This window comes from Tupaia chinensis, unplaced genomic scaffold (genome assembly GCF_000334495.1).
Source record: "Tupaia chinensis unplaced genomic scaffold, TupChi_1.0 Scaffold000350_1, whole genome shotgun sequence".
Classification (NCBI taxonomy): Eukaryota; Metazoa; Chordata; class Mammalia; order Scandentia; family Tupaiidae; genus Tupaia; species Tupaia belangeri.
In genome coordinates, this window is record NW_006159844.1 from 6,879,933 (window position 1) to 6,906,623 (window position 26,691).

The window sequence follows — 26,691 nt, forward strand, 5'->3', positions numbered from 1 at the left end:
AAAGAGTAGATGAATTCAATCATTCAGTACATACTTGCGCTTACTCTGTGCCAGGCACCAGGGACATGGCAGAGTGAGCAGAATCTGTCCTGGGCCTGCCCTCCTATAGTGATCTTAGTGGTTATGATAACCACATGCACCTCACCAGCGGGTGGTTTAGGTTGGAATAGAGAAACATTGGACAATGAAGCTGCTGTGGGATGTTTAAAAGTTTTCTTCACTCTAATAATAGGGATTAACCTCTACTTGCCTTTGAATGGGAAGGAGATGACTATCAATTGTTTTCACTGATAAACTTGTAACAGTGACACCTGTAGGTCTATGGAAGCACTGAGGATCTATGGCTGTGGGAATCCTTCCTTGTTAACATGGGAGAGTAGGGCAGTTAAGCTGGTTAGGATGTAAGGAGAACTGAAAGCCAGCAGTAGGGAGGGAGTGGATCTTACACTCAGGTTTATCCTATGTCTAGTGGACTCCATGTTTCCGATGTAGTGATTTAACTAAATCCACTAAGCATCTTTAAAAAGAAATACGTAAGTGATAAGGCATAGGACACAAACATGAGTGTTTTGTAAAATGAGATCTATTTAAAGATGCTCAAATTCTATTTGTTCATCTGTTAAATCGATTTTTAAAAATCCAAGTATTTATGGTGAAACAATTACAGATTTTTTGATGTAATGTTCATTGTTGATGGTCCACTGAAGGTCTCTTCTGCCTGTGCCTTCCGGGTAACAGAACCCTAAGTCCAGGCTTTATGTCTGATGGCCTCCTCCCAAGTCCTGGTGGGATAAACCTTGATTGTTTAAACCACACATGGTAATTCCATCTCCTTACCAGGGTGTGCCTTAGGTTTGGCCATTTGATGAAATGTTGGACTACGAGATAGAAAAGAGAATTCTCTCTACTGTGGGCTTTTTGGACATGTTTTCTTGGCTCTGAAAAGCGAACACAAAAACAGCAATCCACTCTTTTCTGACTCTGGACATTGCCCCATGAGAAATTGATGACTGACAGTGCTTAGCTATCTTTTGATCATGGAGAGAAAGATAAGAGAATTACAGAGGAAGTTTAAATTATTTTAGTTGGATTTTCTGTTACTTATAACCAGATGCATTCTAGCTGATACACCCCACCAAAAACTTTAGAAAGCCAGGAAACTGGGAGTTCATAAAGAGATTCAAATAGCCTGATCTTTAGTTAACCCTATGTTTATGAAAAACTGCTATATTCTAGACACATATACAAGTTGAATCCTATGCTGCTCATTTGACATAAAAAAAATTAAAAAAAAACAACTTTGAGTAAGTAGGTTTTTTTTTTTTTTTAAGATACGGAGGGTGTCATTAAATAGATCTTTGAAAGAAGCACTTTAAAAACTAGTTTATATAAGATTATGAACAAGATGCTATTATAAGTAATAGAATTGATTTTATTTAGGTTGATTTAGGTTAAAATGAATAATTTAGAAGTTTTTTTTTCCTGATCATGCCTTATAAGAACAATGGATTATTTATGTCAAATATAAGAGTATTTTAAAAAAACTATAATAAAAGTAATTGAAATAGTAATAAGGGGTAGACCGAGAATCCATGTGAAAATTGTACTGGAATTGACAGTCAAACCAAAGTTCTGGCTGACTCTCTGGGGACATGAGAAAGATCATGTGTTTGTATTCCATGCCCCTCTCATGCTCTTTGAAGCCCACAATGCCTTTGACACCCTTCTATATATTCTGCCCTCTTGGCTTCTCATATCCTCTTTCAAGGTCCATGGAAAATCTGCCTCCCCTGGGCCTTGTTTTCTGTTCTATCCTTCCCTTGGTTGTGCCCACCTCTGGGGTTTCTGAGTTTTGCTTATACTTCTTATCTTTTAATTGTTTTAGGCTTTTGCTGTAGGGTGTATGATGTACTGGTGAGAGAGAGAGAGAGACAGAGACAGAGACAGACAGACAGTGCAGTTCATTCTCTTTCATTCTCCTCTATGGACTTTGGGCACACATGCACACATGCCTTATGTGATTTTTAAGCCCCCAAGTCCTGGACTCAATGTTGAGCATATAGGAGTCTTAACGATTACTCCACCTGCTGGCCCTGTTTATACACCTTAATGGTCTTCATTTTGTGCCACCTCTTCAGAATTGGTTGTTTCATGGTGTGTTTTCTACTACTAGATGGGCTCTTCAAAAAGATCATGGAAAATGTGCATCTAAACTATGCCTGGATTTAAAAATTTTCTTGGCACCAAAATAAACTTTAATTAAAGTATTACTATCAACTTATAAAGCATTACTGTTCATATTGGTACATGCAATCAAGTACACATAGGAAAATATTAACATGGGGGGAACTAAAGATTTCCTTTTGCTTATTACTATTTATACTCTGTTAATTTTCTTCACTGATATTTAAAACTTTGTCTATAAAGAAACTAGTTGCTTTATCAAGTAATCACACTCTCATTTTGCTTGAACACTCATTCAGATACCCTTAGAGCCAGTTCACTATTTGCATTTTATTATTGGATTGTTAAGAAATTCATGACACAGTTTAGTATAGAAAAACAGAAAAATACATCATGACTTTGCCAACATCCTAATACACTTAATACAATTCACCCAACTTGACAGGAAAATGACATCCTTAAGATAATGAGTCAGTTTGTATTTACTGTTTACTCCATGTAAAACAGTGCCTTCTAAATACCAGTATGGTCAGTACTTCTTTGCTTTGTTTGTTTAATGGCCAGAGGGTACGTGTGCACTTGCTAAGCGACAGAGAGAGGGGAGGGAGAAAGCACCGCCTAATGGGGTGTGGTCATACCACAATTCCTTCACCTCTACTCCATTCCATTTGGATTTTGAGCACACACATATGCATGGCTTACTTTTCAAGCTGCCTGTGCCAGGATGCAACTGCAGTTGGCCACATAGGATCTAACTCCCCCAACTGCTAGGCTACAGAGCTGGTCTTAGTCAGTACTTCTTAAGTTTTAACATGAATGGCAGTCATCCGGGGACCTTGCTAAAGTGAAGAGTCTGACTGGCAAGTTTGAGGTTAGCCTGAAATTCTGCATTTCTTTAAGCTCCCAGGGGATGCCAGTAGAGCTGCTATACAGACCACACTATGGGGCATGAAGAGCAGGGATGTCTAGCTGGGAATTAAGCCCTCTTGCTGGTCTGTTTTCTGTTTTAGGCAGCCTATAGTCTTGAAACGCCAAAGTTAGCATTTGCTGAAAAAAGAAAAAAAAACGCAAACAAACCTATAATGGTAATACAGTACTAATTCACTCCTGCATAAAAACCTAGTTTTATCTTGTCTTCATGTGACAGTCTTTTCAGCTAATGGACAGGCAAGCAGTATAGGCCAACCTGACTTCTGAAGACAGTCAGACTTGATAGCTTTTACACACATTTCCTTTCATGAGCATTTTCACATTCATATAGAAGAAGTGGGAAAACTCATTTGCTTTGGGAAAATGTCCAGTCAATGACCAGGTTGCAGCTAAATCCTCGAAGACCCAGACTTGAAGAAAGACTAAGATCACAAAACAAAACATAAAGTCCTTCACACTATCAGCATTTGGCCCACCCATCAAACTTCATACCTTCCCTTCTTCTTTTACTTGCAGCTTCCTTCACTGTGTGCAATGGCTGCATACCCAAATCAACAATTAAATTCCCCCTTTGTTTGTGTGGCAGATGACAAATGCATGGAAGACATCTTGTGTTGCCTAGGCAGGCAGGGCACTTACTTTGATTGATGCTTCGTTGTGGGAAAAAATGAGCTGGGAAGGAATTACAATGGAGGGCCTGCAGACTGGAAGGGGATATACTAATTAGTCCTGCATTAAGCAGTCTGCTTGCATTTGGCGATGAGACGCCTTCAGGAGGGAAGTGTAGAGGTTATTGATGCAAAACAGCATGGAATGCTGTTAAGCCAGGTAGCTGTATATTAGTTTTGTTAGGAAATATAGGAATTTGTAATTTAGAAAAAAAATTAAGTTACCATATTATTATATTTTAACATTCCCCAAGTATATTGGGTAGCTCATGCTTCTTAACTTCACATGATCTTACAGACAGTCTAAAATCCTTCTCTCTTTTTGAAATAACTCTTCCTCAGCTTTTTCACTCTGGGAAAGGTGCTAGGAAGGGAAAGCTGCCCCTATACCTGTATTCTATGATTCCTTTTTTCTGAAACTTTGCAGCTCCAGAGCCTTGAGCTTTGCTAGAGGAGTACAACATTGCAAGGAGAAAAAGGGAGTTTTTCCCAGTGCACTCTATGATTTTAGAGAGTTGTTGCTGAAATGACCCATGAAGCAGCCTTGGAATAGCTCAAGACAAATTCGGCAACTTCTATAGACAAGAGGCTGCATTATATGGGAATAAAAAGAAATGCAAAGCATGTATGTTGGTTTGGCTTAGCATTCTATTTTTTTGGACAGAGGTAGAGTGGTATCTGGTTGTGCTGAAACCTCTCTCATAATTCAACAGTAACACAGTTTCTAGGCAATTGGAGTGGGTGACTCTAGGGAGATGACTGATCATCTCGAGGTCAGTACCTTGTGAGCATTAGAGAGCTGGAGGGATGGAGAGGTAAAGATGTCCAAATGATTACTACTGAGAGTGGTTTAAAATTCTAACCTTGAAATGTTAGTTTGGTCAATTTGGCCTGAAGAATCAATGAAATTGGGTCTATAGAAAAGAAATCACAGAGGTCTTCAGTTCTTTGCACACAAGTGTGAAAGAAGGGGCCCTACAACTCCCTTGGTTTTAGAATCCTCGTATCCTGTCACTAACCCACCATGTTGTTCTTGATAATGTGCTTCTTAGTGAGTCTTTATGTTGAAATCCATGGACTATCAGGCATCTCATGTTAATCTAGTGAGAAATCTGATGGTTCGAAGCTCTTGGTTCAGTTTATCAGAGTTGTCAAATCCTGGTGCCGTTGAGAGTCCCTTTTACTTTTCTTATTTTAGAGACAAGTTCATTATGGATTTACTAGGCTAGGAAAACAGAGACAAATGATAAGTATAGTACTTTCAGTTATCAAAGATTTTTGAGCCTTTAAACATTTTTTATTCATCAACTGAAACATAAAGACAGACATCAACATATCAGAAATATTATCAGATGACTAAGGCCTGTCTTTCATGGTTGGAACCAGGAATTGTGCCAATAGCTCTAGGAAGAAAAGCTAAATAGTTAATGGGGTTTATTTTTTAACCACTCCTTTGTTTTAGAATTCTATCTTATTCTTGAACTGAGTCTATGTCACCATGACCTTCTCCTGCCAAGAAGGCACAGTGGAGGCATCCTTCAGTAACAGCCTAGGGCGTTGGACAGGCAAGATGCTGTGCTGGCTCTTTGCCTTTTCTTCCAGTGTTTACATAACCAAGACTTATTACATGCTCTGTCATTTTGTTACTGGGCTGGCTTTGGTTTGAGAATTAGGTAAACATTAGATATTCCATCACACAATTTTAGACTCAATCTTACTTTAAAATGATGTTAATGTTTATTGTACAAAGCAAGATGCATTTGTATATTTCAGCATTTTATTTCAGTCACAGAATGCAAAATCTGACATTGGAATCAGTTTGATTTTTGTGTGTGTGTGATTGAAGATATTAAGCACTACAAGAACGTTGAAATTTCAATCTGATTAGGATCAAAATTCTTCAGGATCAAAACACTCCTTTTCCTCCCCCTACAGTTTTACTAATTGTGTGCTACTTGACATTGTGGAGTTATTCCACAGCATGATAGCTAAATATGTGAAGTGTATTTTACTGCGCAGAATTATCAGTTCATTCTATTTGTTTTTCATGTGTTTAAGGTTATTAAAAGAACTCTAAATTAGAAGTCATGTGTATGAGTTAAAAGAGTGAACTCAATCATTATTGGTAGGCTAAATCATAAAGCAATAGCCAGTATGTCAATATGAAGTAATGAAAAAAATCACAGAATTTGAAAGCATACCTTCTCTGTTTATTAGTTGGCAAGACACCAGAAAAATTAGGAGAACAGCACAATAGTGAATGGCAGAGTAGTTTATTTTCAGCACTTCCAAATTATTGCTACCGAAAATGAGATAAAAGCAGATAGGAAAGAATGGCATCAAACATATTTGTTGGAGACCTTTGCTTTATGGGAAGAAATGAACTGCCCTAGCTCACTGTTCCTGAGGAATTGTGTTTCTTCAAGCTGTAAATCAAATCCGAGGGAGATAGCATGACGTTTTCTAAATAGTAACTGAGGATGACATAGTTCCTTTTTTTAAGTTTTTTTTTTTTTTTTGTCAGCATCAGGTTCTGAATTTAGTCTTTAATAGAGATTCTGAAATAAGAATGCATCCACCTCTCCCCATACACATGTCTATGATAGTGTTCTAAAAAATACCTATTAAGTTTTTTTTTCTATTTGAGAGGTTTTTGCTATAGGGCACATGTGCTCTCCAGAAAGATAGAGAAAGCGAGAAATCACCCCCCAGGGAGAATGGCCACGCCGCAATCCTTTCTCCTCCATTCTGCTCTTGGGATCTTGGGCATGCAAGCACACACGCTGGACCTGAGTTTAAGTCACCTGGTCCAGGACTTAAACCGCCGTCAACTACATGGGAGTCCAGCGGCATAGCCATTATGTTAACTGCTGGTCCTGAGTTTTCCTATTAAGTTTTAAAGTCTGGATCTCTGACCTATATTGTTTCAAAAATATAGCCATGGCTTCCTCCAAAGATCCTGGTTTTTCTCCATTTTCTGAGAATTCCCAGCACCAAAGAACCTGATGACTCTTTTCAGGAGGCAGGATTGTTATTATTATTTTGCAGTTAATTGAAGAGCCATCTGCCTCTGCAATACATAATACCTATTCTCTCCTAGCAACCTCCTTCCTACACAGTCTACCAGATCGGCACTCTTGCAGGTCCCTTCCATGTACACTGGAAACAGCCCAGAGGTGTTCGAAGGAAAACTGCCCAGTGATGTGGGTGTGAGAGTTATTGCTTGGACTCAGCCAGAACACTACCAGTCCTGCTCTGCTCCGACGTGTTCCCTAAATCCCTGATGTACAATATTGACTCATACTCAGTGTTAAGAATAAACTCTGCTGGAGAGCAGCCTTGCAGGCAGGCTCTTCCTAGAGATCTGGTTTACACAGAATTTGACACCACATTTTGTCCATGTCAGTGCCGCTAATGCAGGTTAAAATCATAATACCAGTTGCTCATACTTCGAGATGTTGGCTAGCTTACTCTCTCTTATGCTTTTGAAGATCTGAGTGTGAAATGAGGAAACAACTGCAAAGAGCAGGACAGATCTGAGATAGCTTAACCTAGACAACGAAAGGGAGAGGAGGTAGATGCAATGGCCAATGGCTGGTTTTACTACAATAGTGTCGCACTCAAGCTGTAGCATTTCATTTGTGGCACCATGCATGTATTTAAAATCAAAGGTCAGAACTGGCTTTAGAACCTTCTAAATATAGCTGGTAGGGCCCTCATCATTCAGGAGGAATCTACTGATGGTCATAATAGGGCCTCTGGGCAGAAAGGGCACCTCCTTCCTACACAGTCTACCAGACCAGCACTCTTGCCAGGTCCCTTCCATGTACACTGGAAACAGCCCAGAGGTGTTTGAAGGAAAACTGCCCAGTGATGTGGGTGTGTGAGTTATTGCTTGGACTCAGCCAGAACACTGCCGGTCCTGCTCTGCTTACAAGCCACATTAGGTACCTTGGAGTTCAGCCTGTAGGTCAGGAGCTGGAAGCTGTCCTCAAAGAGCTGAGATTAGTTTCTCTCTCCCAAGGGTTGGGGATGAAGGTACACATTCCTCTGAATAACCTTCCTTCCAGAAATACATTGAAAAGATACTGCCTTGAGAGCTGCTCTGTTCACAAAATATGCTCTGTCCCTATCCCCCTGGGCTCTCTCCTCACCCCAGTTTGTGGCTAGTCAAGTAGGCATTTTTATGAGGCTCCAGTTTACTTGAACTTGTCTTTTCTCACATATACTTTGAAACGGAGACTGCAAATTTCAGAGTGGAAGTCGCTCTCTAGAAAATGAAAGGGTCAAAGAAGCACTTAAGACAAAGGATTCCCACCCTTTCACAGGAGAGGTAGCACAAGTGACCATGAAATTCTGGACGAGCCCCTAAAGATCCAGCAATTTCTCTGGGCCTGAGGTCCAACTCTCAAACTAATTCCAACACACGTTGAAATGATTTATGTCTCACTTTTTCTCACCGCACGCTGACAGTTGTCTCAAATGTACATGGGAGAGATGAAGGAAAAATCAGCACTGAAACCAAAAGAGCATTCCAGAGAGACGACAGCAGCCTGGCTTATCCCACACACAGGAGGTACTTACAGTCCAGGTGACTGTGCCTGATGCCCTCCACGTCTTCAGCGTGGATGAAGTGGTAGCACCTCTTTCCTACAATGTCTACCGGGGTCAGATCCATATAGTCACTAATCCTACAAAGAGGAAAACACATGCTGAGTTCAGAAAGGGAAAAAAAATACACCGGCAAATAACTGAGATCTACTGTCTCATTTTTATTATACCAGGTTACGTCTGAGGACAGAGCACTCAGAGGAAAAAACCCTTTCTAGATAAGATTATTTCTTTAACGTATAACAGACTTTTTCAAAAGTAGGAAATGTGCTAGATTAAACAATTGTGTTTAAATAATTGGATCGGTTTTTCTTTTCCTTTTTTGGGGGGTACATTTAGACATAATGCCATGAAATTACTGCGAATCAGAAACAATGCAAGATCCTCATTACAGGCCAAGATAATTCAAGGTTACATAATAATATAAAAACATGTTATGTTTATACCAAATGATTAGAGACACCTTTCATTTAAACAGATTGGTCTTCTATTGGGTATTTCCATGAAAAAAGGCTTCAACTGCTTCTTGGCACAAAGTCCAAATTGGCATTTCAAGGGATATAATTTAAATGCTGAGACATACAGATGCCTGGGGGTATTATCTTTTTTAGTCTCAGTCATTTGGGAGCTCAGCTTTCACTCCTGGCCCTTTTAACTGGTACTTTGTGGTAGATTCCACACAGAAACTTTTAAACCATTTCAGCAGCACTTCCAGGCTTGTGCTCAACACTATGTGTGCGTAAGCCTCTGTCATTGATTGTCCAGACGTCAATGTCCTTAGGCAGGAGCACAGGGAAATAGAACCCAAATTGGAAAACATGTTGAGGGAATCTGCCTGGTTTACACAAACATGTCAAAATGCTTATCACCCTCTGGATTACCAAGTACAGATTCGTTTTGGTCAGTCTAAAATAAAATATATCTTTAGGTGTAATGCATTCTTGTTACTACCCCTGTGGTTTTTGTGATTTATGACATATGGGCTACTCAAATATGAAGTGAATCTTTAGAAGTGACACGTTTAAGGAACACATGAGATCACCCTTAGGGAGTTAAGTCTGGACCCCAAGGCAGGAGAATAAGAAAGAAAAATAAAAACAAGTTGGAATATAGTTAAAATACACTACCCACTGAGTGTATTTCTCAATGTCCAGCAATTTAAAAAAATAAATTTTGGCCAAACTAGAATTCTTGGTAAGGTAAGATTAATGGGGGAAATAAAAGGAGTGTTTTCTAAGGATTCTATGGTTTACTGGTACAAAATAGATGAGTTGATGTTTTGTAAAACCATTAGCTATTTTCCAAGCACAGTTTACACCCCCTTTCTGCAAATGAAGGAAGAAGGATGTCATTAAAGAGCCTCATCCATCCGTGTTTCTGAAATTTGCTAGCTCCTCTGAAAGAATTAGATGTGGGCTTTGCCTGAGGCTGTCCTAGGGAATGCAGAGAAGAACGGTCTGCAGAGTCAAGGAGCAAGCTTTAGTTTCTAGTTAACAATTCCCTAATTAAATAGTAAACCCCAGGAAAAAGCCACTCAGTTCCTTTAGGGAAGGCATTTCTTTAGTTTATTCTTTACTTGAATTAAATCCTTCAAACTGATTGAAGCCCTTCTACATATAAGAGCGTGTTACTGTGTTGAATATCACCAATGTTCAAGTATTTCTTAAAATAGGTGTAGCTAGCACCAGACCAGTGGGATGATCTGTATCAGGATCAGAATCTTGATGGCATCTTTTACTCTCAGCATCAGTTTCTTCACCTGCAAAACTACCTAGGAGGTTGATGAGAGGAATGAATGAATGGAATGAAATGGACACGGCCCAGTGCCCTGCACACTGCATGCTTTGTCTTCGGATCAAATATGCAATTAACTTTAGTGCAGGTCCTTTTCATAATTACTATCATCTTCATTTAGGAAATAATGCTGTACTGGTGTTGTGGAAAACATTTTCTTTATTTTTAATAGGAAGAAAAGTTGAAAGCAGGTCATAGAAATTGATCTCAATTACTAGAGTGGTACCATGATACAGGTCCATAGAGCTTGTTAAAAGAATTAACAAATTAATCCCAGAAATGAGAATGAAGTGATGGTTTGGCAACTGGAAGTTTGGCAAATAAGATGAGGCCCTTTCGTTTTGGAGAAAGTAGTGGTGGCAAATCTAAATCAAGAGGACTGCTCTATGTCTTCACAAAACAAAGTTATAGTCCATCCACTGACTACACATGCCCCTCTTGGTTGGATCTCTTTTTGTAGCATTCTACATTATTAATCAGCACAAACAGTGTTGTGGGCTGTAATTGTGTTCTTTCATGGTGGCATCTGAATGAAAAGTCCCTGTCACAGGTTATTCTGACTGTTCCCTTGCCATTTAGTTGGACTTCTGAAGAGAAAAGGACTCCAGGGAAAGTTAGCTAAGATCACGGGCCTTTTGAGTCTAGTAGACTTAGGTTTGAACCTTGGCTTGAGGGCAAGTCAATCAACCTTTGTCTCTAAATTAAAACTCCCACAAGGTGATGGAGACAGTGGCAGCACCTAACTCACAGAAGCTTAAATAAGATGGGCTGAGTAAACAGTACACGCACAGTAAACGCCATCATCTGTATTACTACTTGTCAACTCCAGCTAACTATTTGGGCTAAGTTGTCTTTCCTGATATTCTCTGGCCATTCCAGAATACCTTAGACATACCCAAGTATATTGTCACAATGACTGAATTTTTATTTTTTAAAAAGTTTTGCTATACGGTGTATGTGTGTGTTTGCCAGAGAGACAGAGAAAGACAGAAAGCGAGAAATAACCCTCCAGGGGAGATGGCCATGCCACAGTCCCTTCTTTTTCATTCTCCTCTCAGGATTTTAGGCACTCATGCACATGAACCCAGCCTCAGTTTCAAGCCACAGGGTCTAGGACTCAAACTGCAGTCAACCACATGGGAGTCTAGTGCCTTAACCACTATGCCACCTGCTGGCCCCAACAATGGAATTTTTAATAAATTCCAACAAGTTGAAGAGCAGATTTAGCTACTTATCAAATAATAGTAACATGTTTATGATATCATCTTCCTTACTGAACCTTCATAGCTCAGGTAGGTGTCTGTCCTAGTGGTGAATTCTTTCCTCTGAATCATTCCTGGCTGGAAATGATGGGTGGTTTAGAACTTGAGGTCCACCTTTTTAGCACTTCCCAGTAGACTGAATGCAGGTCTGTCTATCTTTCTCTTGGCTAGGCTTTGGAGAGGTCAGCGGCCCAAGCCGCTTAGCCATTCTGCTCTTCTACTTCTTCTCTGAGGACACAGGGCTCACACATTAGACTCACAACAATCTGTGCCACACGAGCATCTTCCCCAAACTGACTCAGCTATTCTCCCTGTGGCAGCAGGGGACGTTTCTAGTTAACAATTCCCTAATTAAATAGTAAACCCCAGGAAAAAGCCACTCAGTTCCTTTAGGGAAGGCATTTCTTTAGTTTATTCTTTACTTGAATTAAATCCTTCAAACTGATTGAAGCCCTTCTACATATAAGAGCGTGTTACTGTGTTGAATATCACCAATGTTCAAGTATTTCTTAAAATAGGTGTAGCTAGCACCAGACCAGTGGGATGATCTGTATCAGGATCAGAATCTTGATGGCATCTTTTACTCTCAGCATCAGTTTCTTCACCTGCAAAACTACCTAGGAGGTTGATGAGAGGAATGAATGAATGGAATGAAATGGACACGGCCCAGTGCCCTGCACACTGCATGCTTTGTCTTCGGATCAAATATGCAATTAACTTTAGTGCAGGTCCTTTTCATAATTACTATCATCTTCATTTAGGAAATAATGCTGTACTGGTGTTGTGGAAAACATTTTCTTTATTTTTAATAGGAAGAAAAGTTGAAAGCAGGTCATAGAAATTGATCTCAATTACTAGAGTGGTACCATGATACAGGTCCATAGAGCTTGTTAAAAGAATTAACAAATTAATCCCAGAAATGAGAATGAAGTGATGGTTTGGCAACTGGAAGTTTGGCAAATAAGATGAGGCCCTTTCGTTTTGGAGAAAGTAGTGGTGGCAAATCTAAATCAAGAGGACTGCTCTATGTCTTCACAAAACAAAGTTATAGTCCATCCACTGACTACACATGCCCCTCTTGGTTGGATCTCTTTTTGTAGCATTCTACATTATTAATCAGCACAAACAGTGTTGTGGGCTGTAATTGTGTTCTTTCATGGTGGCATCTGAATGAAAAGTCCCTGTCACAGGTTATTCTGACTGTTCCCTTGCCATTTAGTTGGACTTCTGAAGAGAAAAGGACTCCAGGGAAAGTTAGCTAAGATCACGGGCCTTTTGAGTCTAGTAGACTTAGGTTTGAACCTTGGCTTGAGGGCAAGTCAATCAACCTTTGTCTCTAAATTAAAACTCCCACAAGGTGATGGAGACAGTGGCAGCACCTAACTCACAGAAGCTTAAATAAGATGGGCTGAGTAAACAGTACACGCACAGTAAACGCCATCATCTGTATTACTACTTGTCAACTCCAGCTAACTATTTGGGCTAAGTTGTCTTTCCTGATATTCTCTGGCCATTCCAGAATACCTTAGACATACCCAAGTATATTGTCACAATGACTGAATTTTTATTTTTTAAAAAGTTTTGCTATACGGTGTATGTGTGTGTTTGCCAGAGAGACAGAGAAAGACAGAAAGCGAGAAATAACCCTCCAGGGGAGATGGCCATGCCACAGTCCCTTCTTTTTCATTCTCCTCTCAGGATTTTAGGCACTCATGCACATGAACCCAGCCTCAGTTTCAAGCCACAGGGTCTAGGACTCAAACTGCAGTCAACCACATGGGAGTCTAGTGCCTTAACCACTATGCCACCTGCTGGCCCCAACAATGGAATTTTTAATAAATTCCAACAAGTTGAAGAGCAGATTTAGCTACTTATCAAATAATAGTAACATGTTTATGATATCATCTTCCTTACTGAACCTTCATAGCTCAGGTAGGTGTCTGTCCTAGTGGTGAATTCTTTCCTCTGAATCATTCCTGGCTGGAAATGATGGGTGGTTTAGAACTTGAGGTCCACCTTTTTAGCACTTCCCAGTAGACTGAATGCAGGTCTGTCTATCTTTCTCTTGGCTAGGCTTTGGAGAGGTCAGCGGCCCAAGCCGCTTAGCCATTCTGCTCTTCTACTTCTTCTCTGAGGACACAGGGCTCACACATTAGACTCACAACAATCTGTGCCACACGAGCATCTTCCCCAAACTGACTCAGCTATTCTCCCTGTGGCAGCAGGGGACGGAAGGTATTTCCAAAGCTTCCTTCTCATGACTGATCTGTAGGTAGTTCCTCTCCACTGCTCTCCCCATGACCCATAATTCTCTCTTCAAGTCAGCCCAATGATAGGCTGTTGTCTTCTAGGTGAAAGGTCAGAAGAGGCACTGTCCCATTTCCTTGTCCCTTGTTTTGTACTTAATGGAAACAGGAGACTTTTTAACTAGAGGCTAAAAAGTCTTTCTATAAGTCATGAGAAAGTACTGCTAACTCATTTATATGATGAGTCATTTATTACTTATAGAAGTGAAATCCTCAGGATGACAAAGTTTTATTTAATAGTTCTGCAAATTTCTTTTTGTCCTTTATCCTCTGGGGGCTCAAATGCTCATTTGCTCTCTGTGTGCTTAATGACTGTGTGACCATGGACCATCTTGAGCTTGAGGCCAAAGCATCAGGAGATACCATTTACTGCATTGTTTTGCCAATAACATCTCAGCCCTGCTCTCTTCTTGGGTTCTCAGCCAAAATGGGTCTTCTTTATAGCATATGGATGTCTGGGTATCCCAATTCATTCAATTGGTGTCCCTAATGTAAAACAGGGCAGCAATGTAAATTTTAAATAAAAAGCATGTTTGGTGTCAGTCCAAGCAGCCATTAAAAACAAGATCAGGATTTATAATGAGCCTCATTGGGAGAGTAAAATCCTCAGACTGCCGAAAATATAAACCCTCACCAATATGCAATGTGCAACAGGGCAAATGAAAACAAAAACAAAGTACCTATTTTCACAGTAAATGATATTGAGGTCCATATTTACTCGAGTGACGAACATATGGCAGTCGATTCTGACTTCATTGATCGTAGGGGGAGGCAAGGCATGAGCAACAACCACAAGACCCATGATTTGGCTGGGGACAGTCCTCCCATGGGACAGCGACACTCTTAGGCGTAGCCGGCCTGTTATGTGAATCACCTGTAAAAGAACATTAAGTACAGGACACCAGTCAATTTACATGCTGGATATAACAGTGTTTCTTTTGAGAAATGCAGACTTAAAAATTATATCTGGAACAGCCAACATGAGTTGATATCTTCTGTAATCATAATGGCTGTCAGCATGCTCTCCGTGTCCTCATGGCAAGAGACAAAAGAGAAATAATATTACATTCTGAGCATTTCTCAAGGCAGGCTTATTATGGTTTTGTTGCTATTAAAAACAAAAACAAAAACAAAAAACAAAAAACATTTAGGGAGCATTCATAACCAGATAAAATGACCAAAAAGCTGAGTACTGAGCTGCAAAAGGAAACATTTTCATCATTATTAGGTCTTGTTAATGGAAGATGCCCATCTCTCTCCAAGTTTGTAATTGAGTGGAATTACATGGCCACCTCCTTTCAGAAGTGTGGCTCAGAGCTCTCCTTCACCCCGGGGTTATTTCAGAAGGCCTCAGACTGCTGTGAATAAAAGGCTCAGTAGCAATGACAAGAATGGGCTCTTTCGAGGAGAGCTGGTTCATGTAGGGCAGCACTGAGTTACCAGTAATGCAGTGATTCATTGCAATGCCTTATGGGGTTGACGGTCAGAGGACTTTGGCCTATGATCTGTTCCTCCAGCTCATACAAAAGTAGGGTCAGGAGACTCGTGCTGTTTAGGTGGCAGCTCAGAGGTACTTGCCCACAACCAGGAAGAATAATACTGGGCTGTCATTTTTTGTTTCTTAATCAAAGCATACCAGGCAATCCAGAACTGAACAAGCCCTTGCTTATAAATTGTGCATAGAAGAAGAACTATAGTGCCAAAGTGTACTTCTGATGCTCTGGGTACACAAATGAAAACGGGTGAAAAATATGGAGCATCGGTGTGGCTATGCTTTAGGAGGATGAAGTAGGGTGTGTGTGTGTGTGTGTGTGTGTGTGTGTGTGTGTGTGTGTGTGTATTCTAGCTGTGTGATCCATGGACCCCGCAAGGTCATAGAGGTGACTGGTGTGATCCACTGTGCCACGGAGCCCAGTTTAGCAGCTAAATGTGTTTCCACATTAGCTTTTTGCCTATCCAAATGCATCACTGAGTCCAAGCCATCTTTTGAAATTCTACTTTTCCCTCTTTGCCATAGGAACTGAAACGGGAAGTCGGTTGGTTTCCTCCCAGGAACAATATGATCTAGTGTCTGCTCTCTTCCCCAGGGGCTTGACTAGCAATTCCTTTTCCATTTTATTTTTGTTTCTCTTAAGTTATTCAATTTTCCAAAAGCCAGCCACACTACTGTCAGTCAGGAAGCAGGATCAAAGCTTATGGGGCTGCCCTTCGGATTCCTAGCTGTTCTAAATAATACCTCTTCCCGGTCACCCTTCACATTTGCGCCCAGAGCTGCAGGTCTGGAAACACCAATGAGGAGGATTATTTAGGTTATTTCAGCAGCAGCTTTCCGACCACCCACATTTGAAGTTGACTAAATTCATACTTAATGCACCTTTGCTTTAAGCTTTGGTCAGATGAGCTACTTTATGAATATTTGAAAATGTTCCTAGAGGCAAGGATGCTAAAACACCATCACAGACACACATTTTTGCAAGACCTCATTAACTAATAAAGAAATAGCTAAAAGAAATGGGATTAACTTCACAGGAGGGGTGTTAGCAGTCCCTCGTCCTCCTCCCAGCTAGGCTTACATAGATGCTCATTTATCATTATCTGTCTTGTTTTATCAGGAACACTCAGCTTCTTGGAAAAACACGGATCTATAAATGCTTGAGAAAATACACACCCAGAAATGATATGCTAAATGAATCTTCACTTGGTATTTTATTCTAAAGCAATTTAAGGGCATCTGGGCCAGTAAATGTTTGGGGAAGGCAGATCTGGGGAATCCATGTGTATGTCAGATTTATCCAGCCTCTGATCTCCAGCTTTGCTGGTGGGCACTGTGGAAGTGTGTCTAAGTGGGTCCATCAGGGGGCCTAGACTTGCAAGTTTGTAATTCTGTTACTCTGGCAAATCACTCAGCCTCTGTGTGTCTCAATTTCCTTTTCTGTGAAATGGGGATAATAGTATTCTACAATTATGATAATCAAAGGATGAGCGAAGGTGAACACTATAAAGGATTCTACATATTTACTATAACATCAAGTTTGCCTTTAAAAAATACCAACCAAATAAGGATAAATACCAGGTATTAATATTTTCAGAGAAATTTTTGCTATAGGGTACATGTGTGAAGGAGACCAACAGAAGGTGAGAAGTCACTCTCCACTGGGGAGGGCCATGCCGCAACCCCTTCTCCTCTGTTCTCCTCTTGTGATTTTGGGCACACAGACCTGTCTGGTTTTTAAGCTGATGGGTCCTGGACTCAAACTACGGTCAACTACGTGGGAGTTCAGTGACGTAACCAGTACGCCAACTGCTGGTCCCAACCAGATATTAATTTATTGTTGACCAAGAACCTAATAAATGACTATTTTAATGGACATTTCTTATTTGGAATAAAATTTGAAAGTCTTAGTTTCCTCTCCCTTTGATTTTCTGGGTAAAGAAAGAGACTGGAAAATTCATGCCCTGTCCAAAGTCACCTCAGATGGAAGTGGCAAAGAGAGCTTGGACCCTAGGTTTCTGGTTCGTATGTGTCATTTCTACTTGATGCTTATACATACTTTATATGCATATTCATGATAAACAAAACATTAGATGTGTATACCAGATGTGAAGTTGTTACCTTAAGTAAACATGTATGAACCTTTAAAAAAATTTACAGGAGGTTATTTTAAAAGTCTTTGAGACCAGCAGATGACATAATGGTTATGTTGCTGGACTCCCACATAGTTGAGTTTGAGTCCCGGACCTGACAGCTTAAAACTCATGCTGGGCACCTGTGCGTGTGTGCTCAAGATCCCAAGAGGAGAATAGCAAAGAAGGGATTGTGGCATGGCTGTCACCCATGGGGAGTGATTTCTTACTTTCTGTCTTTCTGGTGAATGCACATGCCCTACAGCAAAAAAAAAAAAAAAAAAAAACCCCCCCCCAAAAAAAAAAATTTTTTAAAAAAAAAAAAAAAAAAAAACCCCCCCCCAAAAAAAAAAATTTTTTAAAAAAAAAAAAAAAAAAAAACCCCCCCCCAAAAAAAAAAATTTTTTAAAAAAAAAAAAAAAAAAAAACCCCCCCCCAAAAAAAAAAATTTTTTAAAAAAAAAAAAAAAAAAAAACCCCCCCCCAAAAAAAAAAATTTTTTAAAAAAAAAAAAAAAAAAAAACCCCCCCCCAAAAAAAAAAATTTTTTAAAAAAAAAAAAAAAAAAAAAACACCTCTGCCAAAAAAAAAAGTCTTTGAGAAGCAATACAAACTAATAAGAAGAAAACCAAGATTATTAACAATGCAGTAACCAAATAGTTGTCAAGAAATGTCAAAGAACAATCAGAGGGTGTGTTTGTCTTGTCTGTATGTATGTCTGGGGATGAGGGAGGGTGGGACTGAAGAGAAGAAAGATCTGTTAGATCCCAAAATTAGGTTTAAACTACCGTATTTTTTCCAAATTCATTTCATAATGCCAACAGAGCTCTTTTCCCTATGTGACAGGTTATATTCAAATTTTAGAAACATGTCTGACAGTATATATGCAAACATGTAGATAGCTGAATTTTTCACTTTGGAATTGCCTGTAAGGCCTAAGATGTAGAGGAATGAGTATTGTCAAAAGCTAGGGTTTAAATTCCTAGCTGTATGATTTTTTTTTTAAGTTTATTTTTTTGTGAGCAAGAGAGAGAGAGAGCAAGAGGAAGCTACAGGCATCCCCATCAGGGTCTTCTTCATGACATGGTCCTCATACAGCCTTAGCCAGCCTCAGACCATGGGCACACATGCATCTGGGATGTTCAAGGCAGTCTCTGGAGGTGACTCCAGAACCTTTTCATGTAGGTCAGCCTCTCAGAGTATTAAGTCACTACTGTGCCATGGCCCATGCCCCATTGCTATATGTTAATAGCCAAGCAACTATGATACTCAGAGCTGAAATGACATGCTTTGTTCCCAGGTCAATATATCAGAGATTAAAAACCTAATACCAAGAGAATATGTACTCTGCAGGTGGGTTTTTTCATGATAAGGTTAACAAAAAGCATTTTCTTGATTCTTTAGTTTTTAAAACATATTATGTACAAGCGCTCTTGCTAGGTCTAGGGTGAATCAAATGTAAACCCGTACTGAAAGTTTACACTCTACAGTGGAGGAAGATTTTTAATTATTTTCTAATGTGGTAGGAATAGACTGAACCTCAGCATTGATTTGTGTTTTAAAGTTGCAGAGATGATAAAAACTACTTGAGACTATCTGGCTAACAGGTTTGGAGTAACACCAGTGGATTTCGGTCTTGGCTACATTGGAATCACTCCAAGAATCTTTAAAGATGCTCATGTCCAGGTTGTACCTGACATCAGTTAAATATGTATCTCAGGGGGTGGGGCACCGGCATCAACATTTATGTATGTCTTGCAAATTTTCCAGGTCTGACAGGGCTGCCGATAGGATTAAGTGATAACGAATATCCAGTGCCAGATACTCAGCAGATTTGAAATGCCTGGTATAGCCTGGCCATGAGGACTTTCAAAGACTCCATACAGAATAAGATGCTCAGGAATTTAGGGTAGGAAGAATTTGGTGAATGAGTCAGAAAGGCTATACGAACTTGTCCCATCAGTTGACATAAGAAGTGATCATAGAATTGGGAAAGGAGTTTTCTGGGAGGAGAACTAGAACCAAAGAATGGAAAAGGAATTCAGAAGTCCAGGGTTCCAGGAACATTTCAGTTGGTGTCAGCAGAAAAGTCAGAGAAGGGACCAAAATGGCCCAGACGATGAATAGAAATCCATGGTGGGACCTGGGAGAAGAGGTAACACCAAGGCTTTACACCTGTCTCACAGGATGATGATGGCAACAGACCACGTAGTAATGCAGAAACTGCTGACTAGTGCGGGAGGAAGATGATTTCGCTGTTAACAGTCTGTATTTGGGCAATCTGGGGAGATTCTAGGGGTCCAGGGGGTAGCTGAAAATAAGAGGCAGGCACTTAAGTGATGATAGTTGAAGGTAAGTTTTGAAAGGTTTCTGTGTTTTGTTTTTGTTGTTCCCTCCCTCCCTCTCTCCCTTTCTTGCTGTAGGTGGGAGTTAAAACCAAGAAATTCAATGCAATTACCAATGAAGAAGAGACCAGCCAATTTTTATTTTATTTATTTTTGCTTAATCGTATATCTGAAGCCTAGCACTTCTGATTTCTGTTTTTCTAAATTGAGGTTCTCTTGCTCTATCACATTTGTTTTTGGTAAAAAATGAAAATTCTTGAAGCTCTTAAGCACCTTTTTTCTCTAGCCACAATTTTGTTTTAACGGAAATACTAAACTTGCCACAATGTCATCAGTCTCAGTAGTAACATCCCAAAGAATGGGGTTGACTTCTTTGTAAAGCTAAGTCAGTGAATGGGAACACACATATACAACTCTAAATTCTAGTATTATGTCAAGAGCCAGAGACAATAAAGACAATGGACTGGCTTTAAAATTAAAGGATTGTTGTGGGGTAGAAATAACACTGTACTAGGAAACAGAATATCTAATTTCAGTCCTGGTTCTGATAGCTTGAGCAAGTCATCCTGCTTGGCTAGGGTAGTATTTCCTCCACTGTAAAGTGGTGAAAAAGAATCAGGTGATGATGCCTGGAATTCCTGCTTGCCTTCAGAGAATTCTAGAACCAAATGCTCAATGGAGTGACCTTGACTGGGTTGTAGTACTGCCTGGTCTCCTTGCTTACGATCCCATGGTGAAGCAGGAGTTTCAGAATACAGCAGCAAGTTGATAAGAATTTATCAATAGGGATAAGAATTTCTTTGAGAATTAATCAATAGGGATTTTATGGGTCATACCCGAGTTAGAACAGTGCTTTGGTTTTGGCCAATGTCAGGCAAAACTGCCTCTGTTCTCAAAGCACATTTTAGTCTGGTCTTGAATCTAATCTAGATATTCTTCAAAAGAGCCTTCTAAAAAAGATTCTTTGGCCCCAAGCTCAACTTTATATAAGAGCTCCATCCTCAAGCTTCCTTTCATTGTTCTTGTTTTATCAGGAAGAGCTGTACAAAATTGCTAAATTCTGTTGTTTTCTAAACTCCTTGCACAGCATTGCCTGGATGCCAGCAACAGTGAAGCAGAATGCACAACATTTCTGAGTTGAAATCCCCTCATCTTTGATAAAAAAAAGTCAAAATGTGCATCATTTGATTGTCCAATAGTGATGAACTCATTGTTGAACTTTTATTCTTCTTCCCTAATACACTGAGTGGCTCTGCGTGATGCATGCGTGCATGTCCGCAGAGTTTGAGCTGGGAGTGGGAGTGTTAACAAGCCACATTGCTTGGACAAATATATATTGCTCTTCCTGCCATATGCTTCTTTCAGTTGTCTGTTGGTGACACTTCGATGTGCCTCACTAATATCTTCTCATTATAAACAAGCCCATCACAAAGAACTTGATAAAACCTCCCCTCTGTCAATACTTAAGGAAAAAAAGTCTGTGGCAGAAAAATACATCTGGAAGCTATTCTTTCTTTTAGGAATAAATCTCAGTTCTAGTAATGTGAAACGCTTTCTTTATCAAAAGGAAGTGCTAAGTATTATGTGCATTATTTTCCACATATAATGTAAAGTGTAGAATAGGGCTAAGAAACTAGGGGAACAAAAAAGGCTGCAGGCACGAAAAAACTACAGATTCCCTGGGTTTAGAGCATCTTCAGAGATTTTCACTTGTCCTTTAAGGGAATCCAAATTTACCTTAAAAATTAAGCTTCCTTCTGGCGCTCTGGTCTCTCTTCTTTTTTCCCCCTGTAGAAGTCTGGTTTAGCATGCAGATCATCAAATCACTAGCTCAGGTGGGAAAGTCAGCTAATTATTTTTAAGTGATGGGGGCTTTGAGGTGGCCTGAAACCTGCTGAAAGATAAGGGCTTAGCCAGGTCTTCTGAACCTAAACATCTAGCCTACAGCATAACAACTTAATATAAACCAGCATGAGAATATCAACCTTGTGTAAATTACTTCATGCAAATTTTTAGAGTTTTTTTAGGCTTTATACCCTATTCATAGGTTGGCAAATCTGCCTTAATAGGTCTTTTTTCTTTCTGTCTCTATCTGACTCCTGTCACTTAGGTCTTTGTACAAGTCCTGAAAACAAACAAATAAATAAAACCACCCAAATTGGGGGGGGGGAGTTTTAGCTAAAATCAGATACTTGTGCATGAAAGCAAGCACCACAGAGGAGACTTTAGTCCCCTGGGAGGCAGCAAAACAAAAATATGCCATTTCCTTTCCCTTTTTAGGATTTCAGATTTTAGTTCTAGCAACTCTCTCTAGAACTAAAACTTCAGGCTTTGTCATAAGCCACAATAGGACTTTAGTAATCGGGGATAAGAAAAGACAGAAGAAGGAAACGTTGATTACTCAAGGAGGTGGTAAGAGTAGGAGGAGGTGAGATTCAGGGAGAAATGAAACAGGGACTGAGTGACAATGCAGACCTCTTCCAGGGCGCACACAGGGTAGAAACGTTGATTACTCAAGGAGGTGGTAAGAGGAGGAGGTGAGATTCAGGGAGAAACAGGGACTGAATGACAATGCAGACCTCTTCCAGGGCGCACGCAGGGTGATGCCACAGGAGAGCTGGGCCTGGGGTGTCACCAGTGAGGTATGGTGCCTGTCAACTCTGGGAGTGGTCTTTCTGGGAGTCTGTCCCAAATAATTTTCCTAAGATCAGGAATCTTTAGAATTGGGTGGGGAGCATGGGGTAAGATTCAGCACCAGGACCAGTGGGAACCAGAGAGGATGTCAGAGTTTCAGATGGGTTCACCTTAAGGGCAGGTTTGGTGGTGGAGAAGAGATAGGTAAGACTCCTTGAGTACCAAGGAGAGTACTGATCAAAGTTAAGAAAGAACACTGGCAGAAAGTAGCCCTTTTGTATTAATGGGCTACAATTAAAAGTGTTGCTTCTCAGGCACCCCATGATATTCTTTTTTTTTTTTTTGAATGGAAAGGAGGCGAGCAGGAAAAGTAATGTAACTGGAGGAGCGTAGTTTTCATTCTTTGATTCCTGAAAAGATTCAGCGAAGGTTGTTCTGCAAGTGGACAGATCTAAGGCTATAATATCAACATGTTCCAGATGATGAAAGGCAGATGAAAAAAGAGAGAAGTCAGGGACTAATCTCTCTACCCTCCCTGAGATACTAAGGGCCTTTAGGGAAACAAATTTAGGCACCAGCACGTATATGCACAAGCACATCCTGCTCTAATGATGAGGTCAACTCACTTTACTCAGTACATAAACAACTAAAATAGCTAAATGGGACAAAAGCATAAGGAAAAAAAAATTTCGTTCTTTACTTTAAAACAGCCTAGAACATCTAATGTTGATATTAGGGCTTTGCTCTAGGGTTAGTTCTTAGAAGTTGAACTTCACAAGAATCACATGGAGAACTTATTAATAATGTGAGCTTCCAGGTGTCACCCCCAAAACTCCAGCTTCTTTAAATCCAGGGAGGGGCCTGGGAATCTGCATTTGACCAAGCACTCCTAGTGCTTGGGAGGCCAACCGTTGGCCATACTATCCAGCCAACTGCAGCCTCCTCTCTATCTAGAGTGCTGAACCAATCTAGAGATCTTAATGAAGATGACCCAGTGGCACATTGCAGAGTGCCTTCTAATTAAGCAAAGAAAGATGACATACATGTTCATTAAATCAGTACTGAAAAAAAATCCTACTCTGTGAAATATAACCAAATGCCTTTTGGTACATGGCAAGCAGGAACTCTTGGCTGACAGGGGATTAGGGCATGCTTCCTGCCCATGCTCCTTTCTTTGTGAAAAGGTCTGCATTCTCTCAGTGACCACACTACAGTGGGCTGCACTGTTGTGCTGGAAGTCTCTTGGGGGAGGTTGAGAACTGCCAATCCCCTCCCCCTTGCCTAGCCAGCCCCTGGCTTAGTTCCTGATTAATTCAGGGGATCCTGGGAGGTTAACCCTTAATTTGATGGTTCCAGTGAGGAGCTGAGAGATTGCTGGTAATTTATCGCCCTGTTGTTTGTTTGTTTGTTTGTTTTAATTTTTTAATGTAGAAACATTTTCTAAGGTAACAAAATAAAAAAAATATTTTTAAAACTCACATTTAAAATATATTAACCACAGTATTTTCTTCTTATATGACTGTATTCTCTAAACATAACAGTATTTCCCATCTATCTCTTTTAACACAATTCAAATAAATAACATAAAAAATATAACTACAATTATAGCCTTAGCTTCTCAAAATACACCTGGACTCCATATTTATTTCCTGTTTCCTTTGGAGAAAATAATCTTTCTTTTTCCAAAGCTAAGATTTTTTTTTTTTTAATTGGGACAGTTTAAACTGGAGAGGTCTCCTTAACAAGATTATGGAAATATATGCCAAGGATATAAACCACCTTTTCTGAGAATGTGGATGCTTCAAGTATCATTTAGTAAAATAGGACCATTGTTAGAAATATTTCGAGAAACTGTTAAGGGATAAAGCAAGAAGGCTGAACTATATACATCTAATCAAATTTCATTTGATTCAATTCCTTTATTAAAGTTTCATAAAGACAGAAGATCAGTGTACCACTGTGGAGGGCAACTTTTTCATTCCTCTATCACTTGGTGTGGAGGAGCAAGTATTATCCCCCCTCCCCCCGCCTCATCCGGCCTCATAAGGCCTCTCGTGACTTGGTGCCACTATCTCAAGGATAGAGTCTGTTATATTTATTTTTAATATAACAGACTTCAGTATATTTCCCAACATTAGGAAGAAGAAGATAAAGAAAACATTTGGAACTAGTCCTATGATAGGCAAGGAATAAAAACTGACTCCCTATTCCCACCACACTCCCACTATCTGAGGAAGAGATATATTATTGGGTCTTCTCAAGTCATGACACATTTTTGCACAGAAAAATGAACATACGTCATGTCTTTTCCAACAATCCAATATATTAATACGTTTCTTTAGAACCTCTGAGGTCTTATTAGGAAAGATCTAATATAACAAAATATTTCCTGTTTCCATTGTTGAATGTGAGTTTTACTTACATTTCTCAAGTTTGACAACCAGTCTTGTATGAAGTTAGTGTCTTTAGCTTATATTTCTCTTGAGTTTGCAAGCAGAATTTGCCCACAGATACTCTAAACTGCAGCAAATGCCACCAATGTTCAAAGGCAGTGTGTGCCACAGTGAGTGCTCTTCTGCATTAAGATGGTAGTCTAGGGAGCACCCTGCCCCCATGAGAAAGCCTTGCTGCAGCCCCAAGGAAGGGCCGCCCACCCCACCCTTTCACTCATCTTAAAGGGCTGTTGGAGAATGAATGATTTCATTTTGACAAAGCATACCAAAATATTAGAACCTTAAGAGGAATAACTTTCAGATAAGGAGCCAGTTACCCCTCTCTTCCTAAGTTTCAGAGGATGTAGAATGAAAAACAATTATCCATGCAGTCAAGTGGGGAAGGGCAACTCTGCTGTATCCTAAATGGAGATTTTTTTTTTTTAAAGCAGCCATCCCTCTAAAAGGGAAGCCCCAAATAGTTGTATTCCTGACTATCAAGATTGTTTAAAGCAAGTAGGTGGGTCATATTTAAAAAAAAAAAAAATTAAAATCCTCAATGATATTCAAATTTAGACATAAAACTCCTTAATGGTCAGACCTAGGGCACATGTACTCACCAGGAGACAGAGTAGGGGGGGATGTGAGAAATCACCTCACAGAGGGGATGACCATGCCACAATCCCTTCTCTATTCTCCTTTTGAGATTTTGGGCACACACACAAAATACTTGGTGTATTTCTCAAGTCACCGGGTCTGGGACTTGAGCCATGCTGTTGGCCATATTGGGTTCAGCTGCTTTAGCCTCTGTGTGCCACCTGCTGGCTCAATAGTTCTCTTCAGCTAGGTAGTTGTGACTCAGATATGTGTAAGAACAAACATGGACTAGACGCCAGTTTTACTGTTTCCTTAGTATACCTGGGCAGTGCGTAGTTCTGTATTCAGTGGCAAGGACTTCCTTTCTCTGTATCTGTTTCTTCATTGGGAAAGTGAGTGGGCCTAATTATACTACATCTGAGACCCCTTCTCAAACACAAAGCCCCGACCCATCACCAATACCCTAAGCATCTACAGTTTTCCATGTCCGTTATCGCAGTTTGTACTCTTGCCACACCTCAATGTTACGTGTCGAACAATAATTAGCACAGGACATTTCCTTACATGCTTTTTACCCTGCCCTACAACTCTATGACTAATATTTTATAAGGCTACTTAATTCGATCCTACATTTCATCCTTAATGATAGTAGTTTCTAGTAATAATAAGCCTCTTGAAATGTCTCATTTTGTAGAGTGAATGACTCCATGCCAATGCAAGAAGATCTCTTTTGTCTTCATTGTCCCCCAAAGACTGCAACCTGAAGTCGAAAGGGGCCCTGGAGACTACCTTGGTCAATCTTCCCACAATAGAGAGGTGGAGACTGAGGTCCAGGGAGGTGAAATGTCTTACCCAAGGACACAGAATCAGTTAGTGGCAGGGGCAGGAATGAAGGTGAGGTCTCTTAATCCCTTGCCCAATACTCTTCCTACTATTCAGTAGCGTAAATCAGAGGACATGTTCTCTTCCATTTCCCTCTATTGTTTCTCAAATATGTCTATATCTATACATATAAACGATTCAATCAAACTTAGGATTTTAACCTTCCAAAGACCCCGTGGCACTGATAGGGGTTATTATCCATTCAGCATATGCAATTCAAAACACTCATATGACTTTTGTGCGTGTCACCAGCTCATTTGCTGCATTTGGTTTATTCAGCCATGATTAGAGATAGTCATTTACAGTCACACATTTGGAAACTCCTTAACAAGCTTCTAGCAGTTTCCTTTCCAAAGCTGTTCAAATAGATGAGGGTGTGGTGTCAGCAGCGACAGCAGTTTCCCCCACACCACTGATTCCTGCT

At 40.0% G+C, this 26,691-nt stretch overlaps 1 protein-coding gene across 1 annotated transcript in view; it reads right to left on the reverse strand.

The window, feature by feature from the left end:
* NPAS3 (neuronal PAS domain protein 3) overlaps positions 1-26,691 on the reverse strand; it is a gene marked incomplete at its 5' end in the record, with an annotated part of 831,631 nt that overhangs the window by 16,112 nt on the left and 788,828 nt on the right. The window contains 2 exons of the mRNA XM_027773383.1: positions 8,367-8,473; positions 14,436-14,629. Of these exons, the coding sequence (XP_027629184.1) occupies positions 8,367-8,473; positions 14,436-14,629 (301 nt within the window). The remainder of the gene's footprint in view (positions 1-8,366; positions 8,474-14,435; positions 14,630-26,691) is intronic.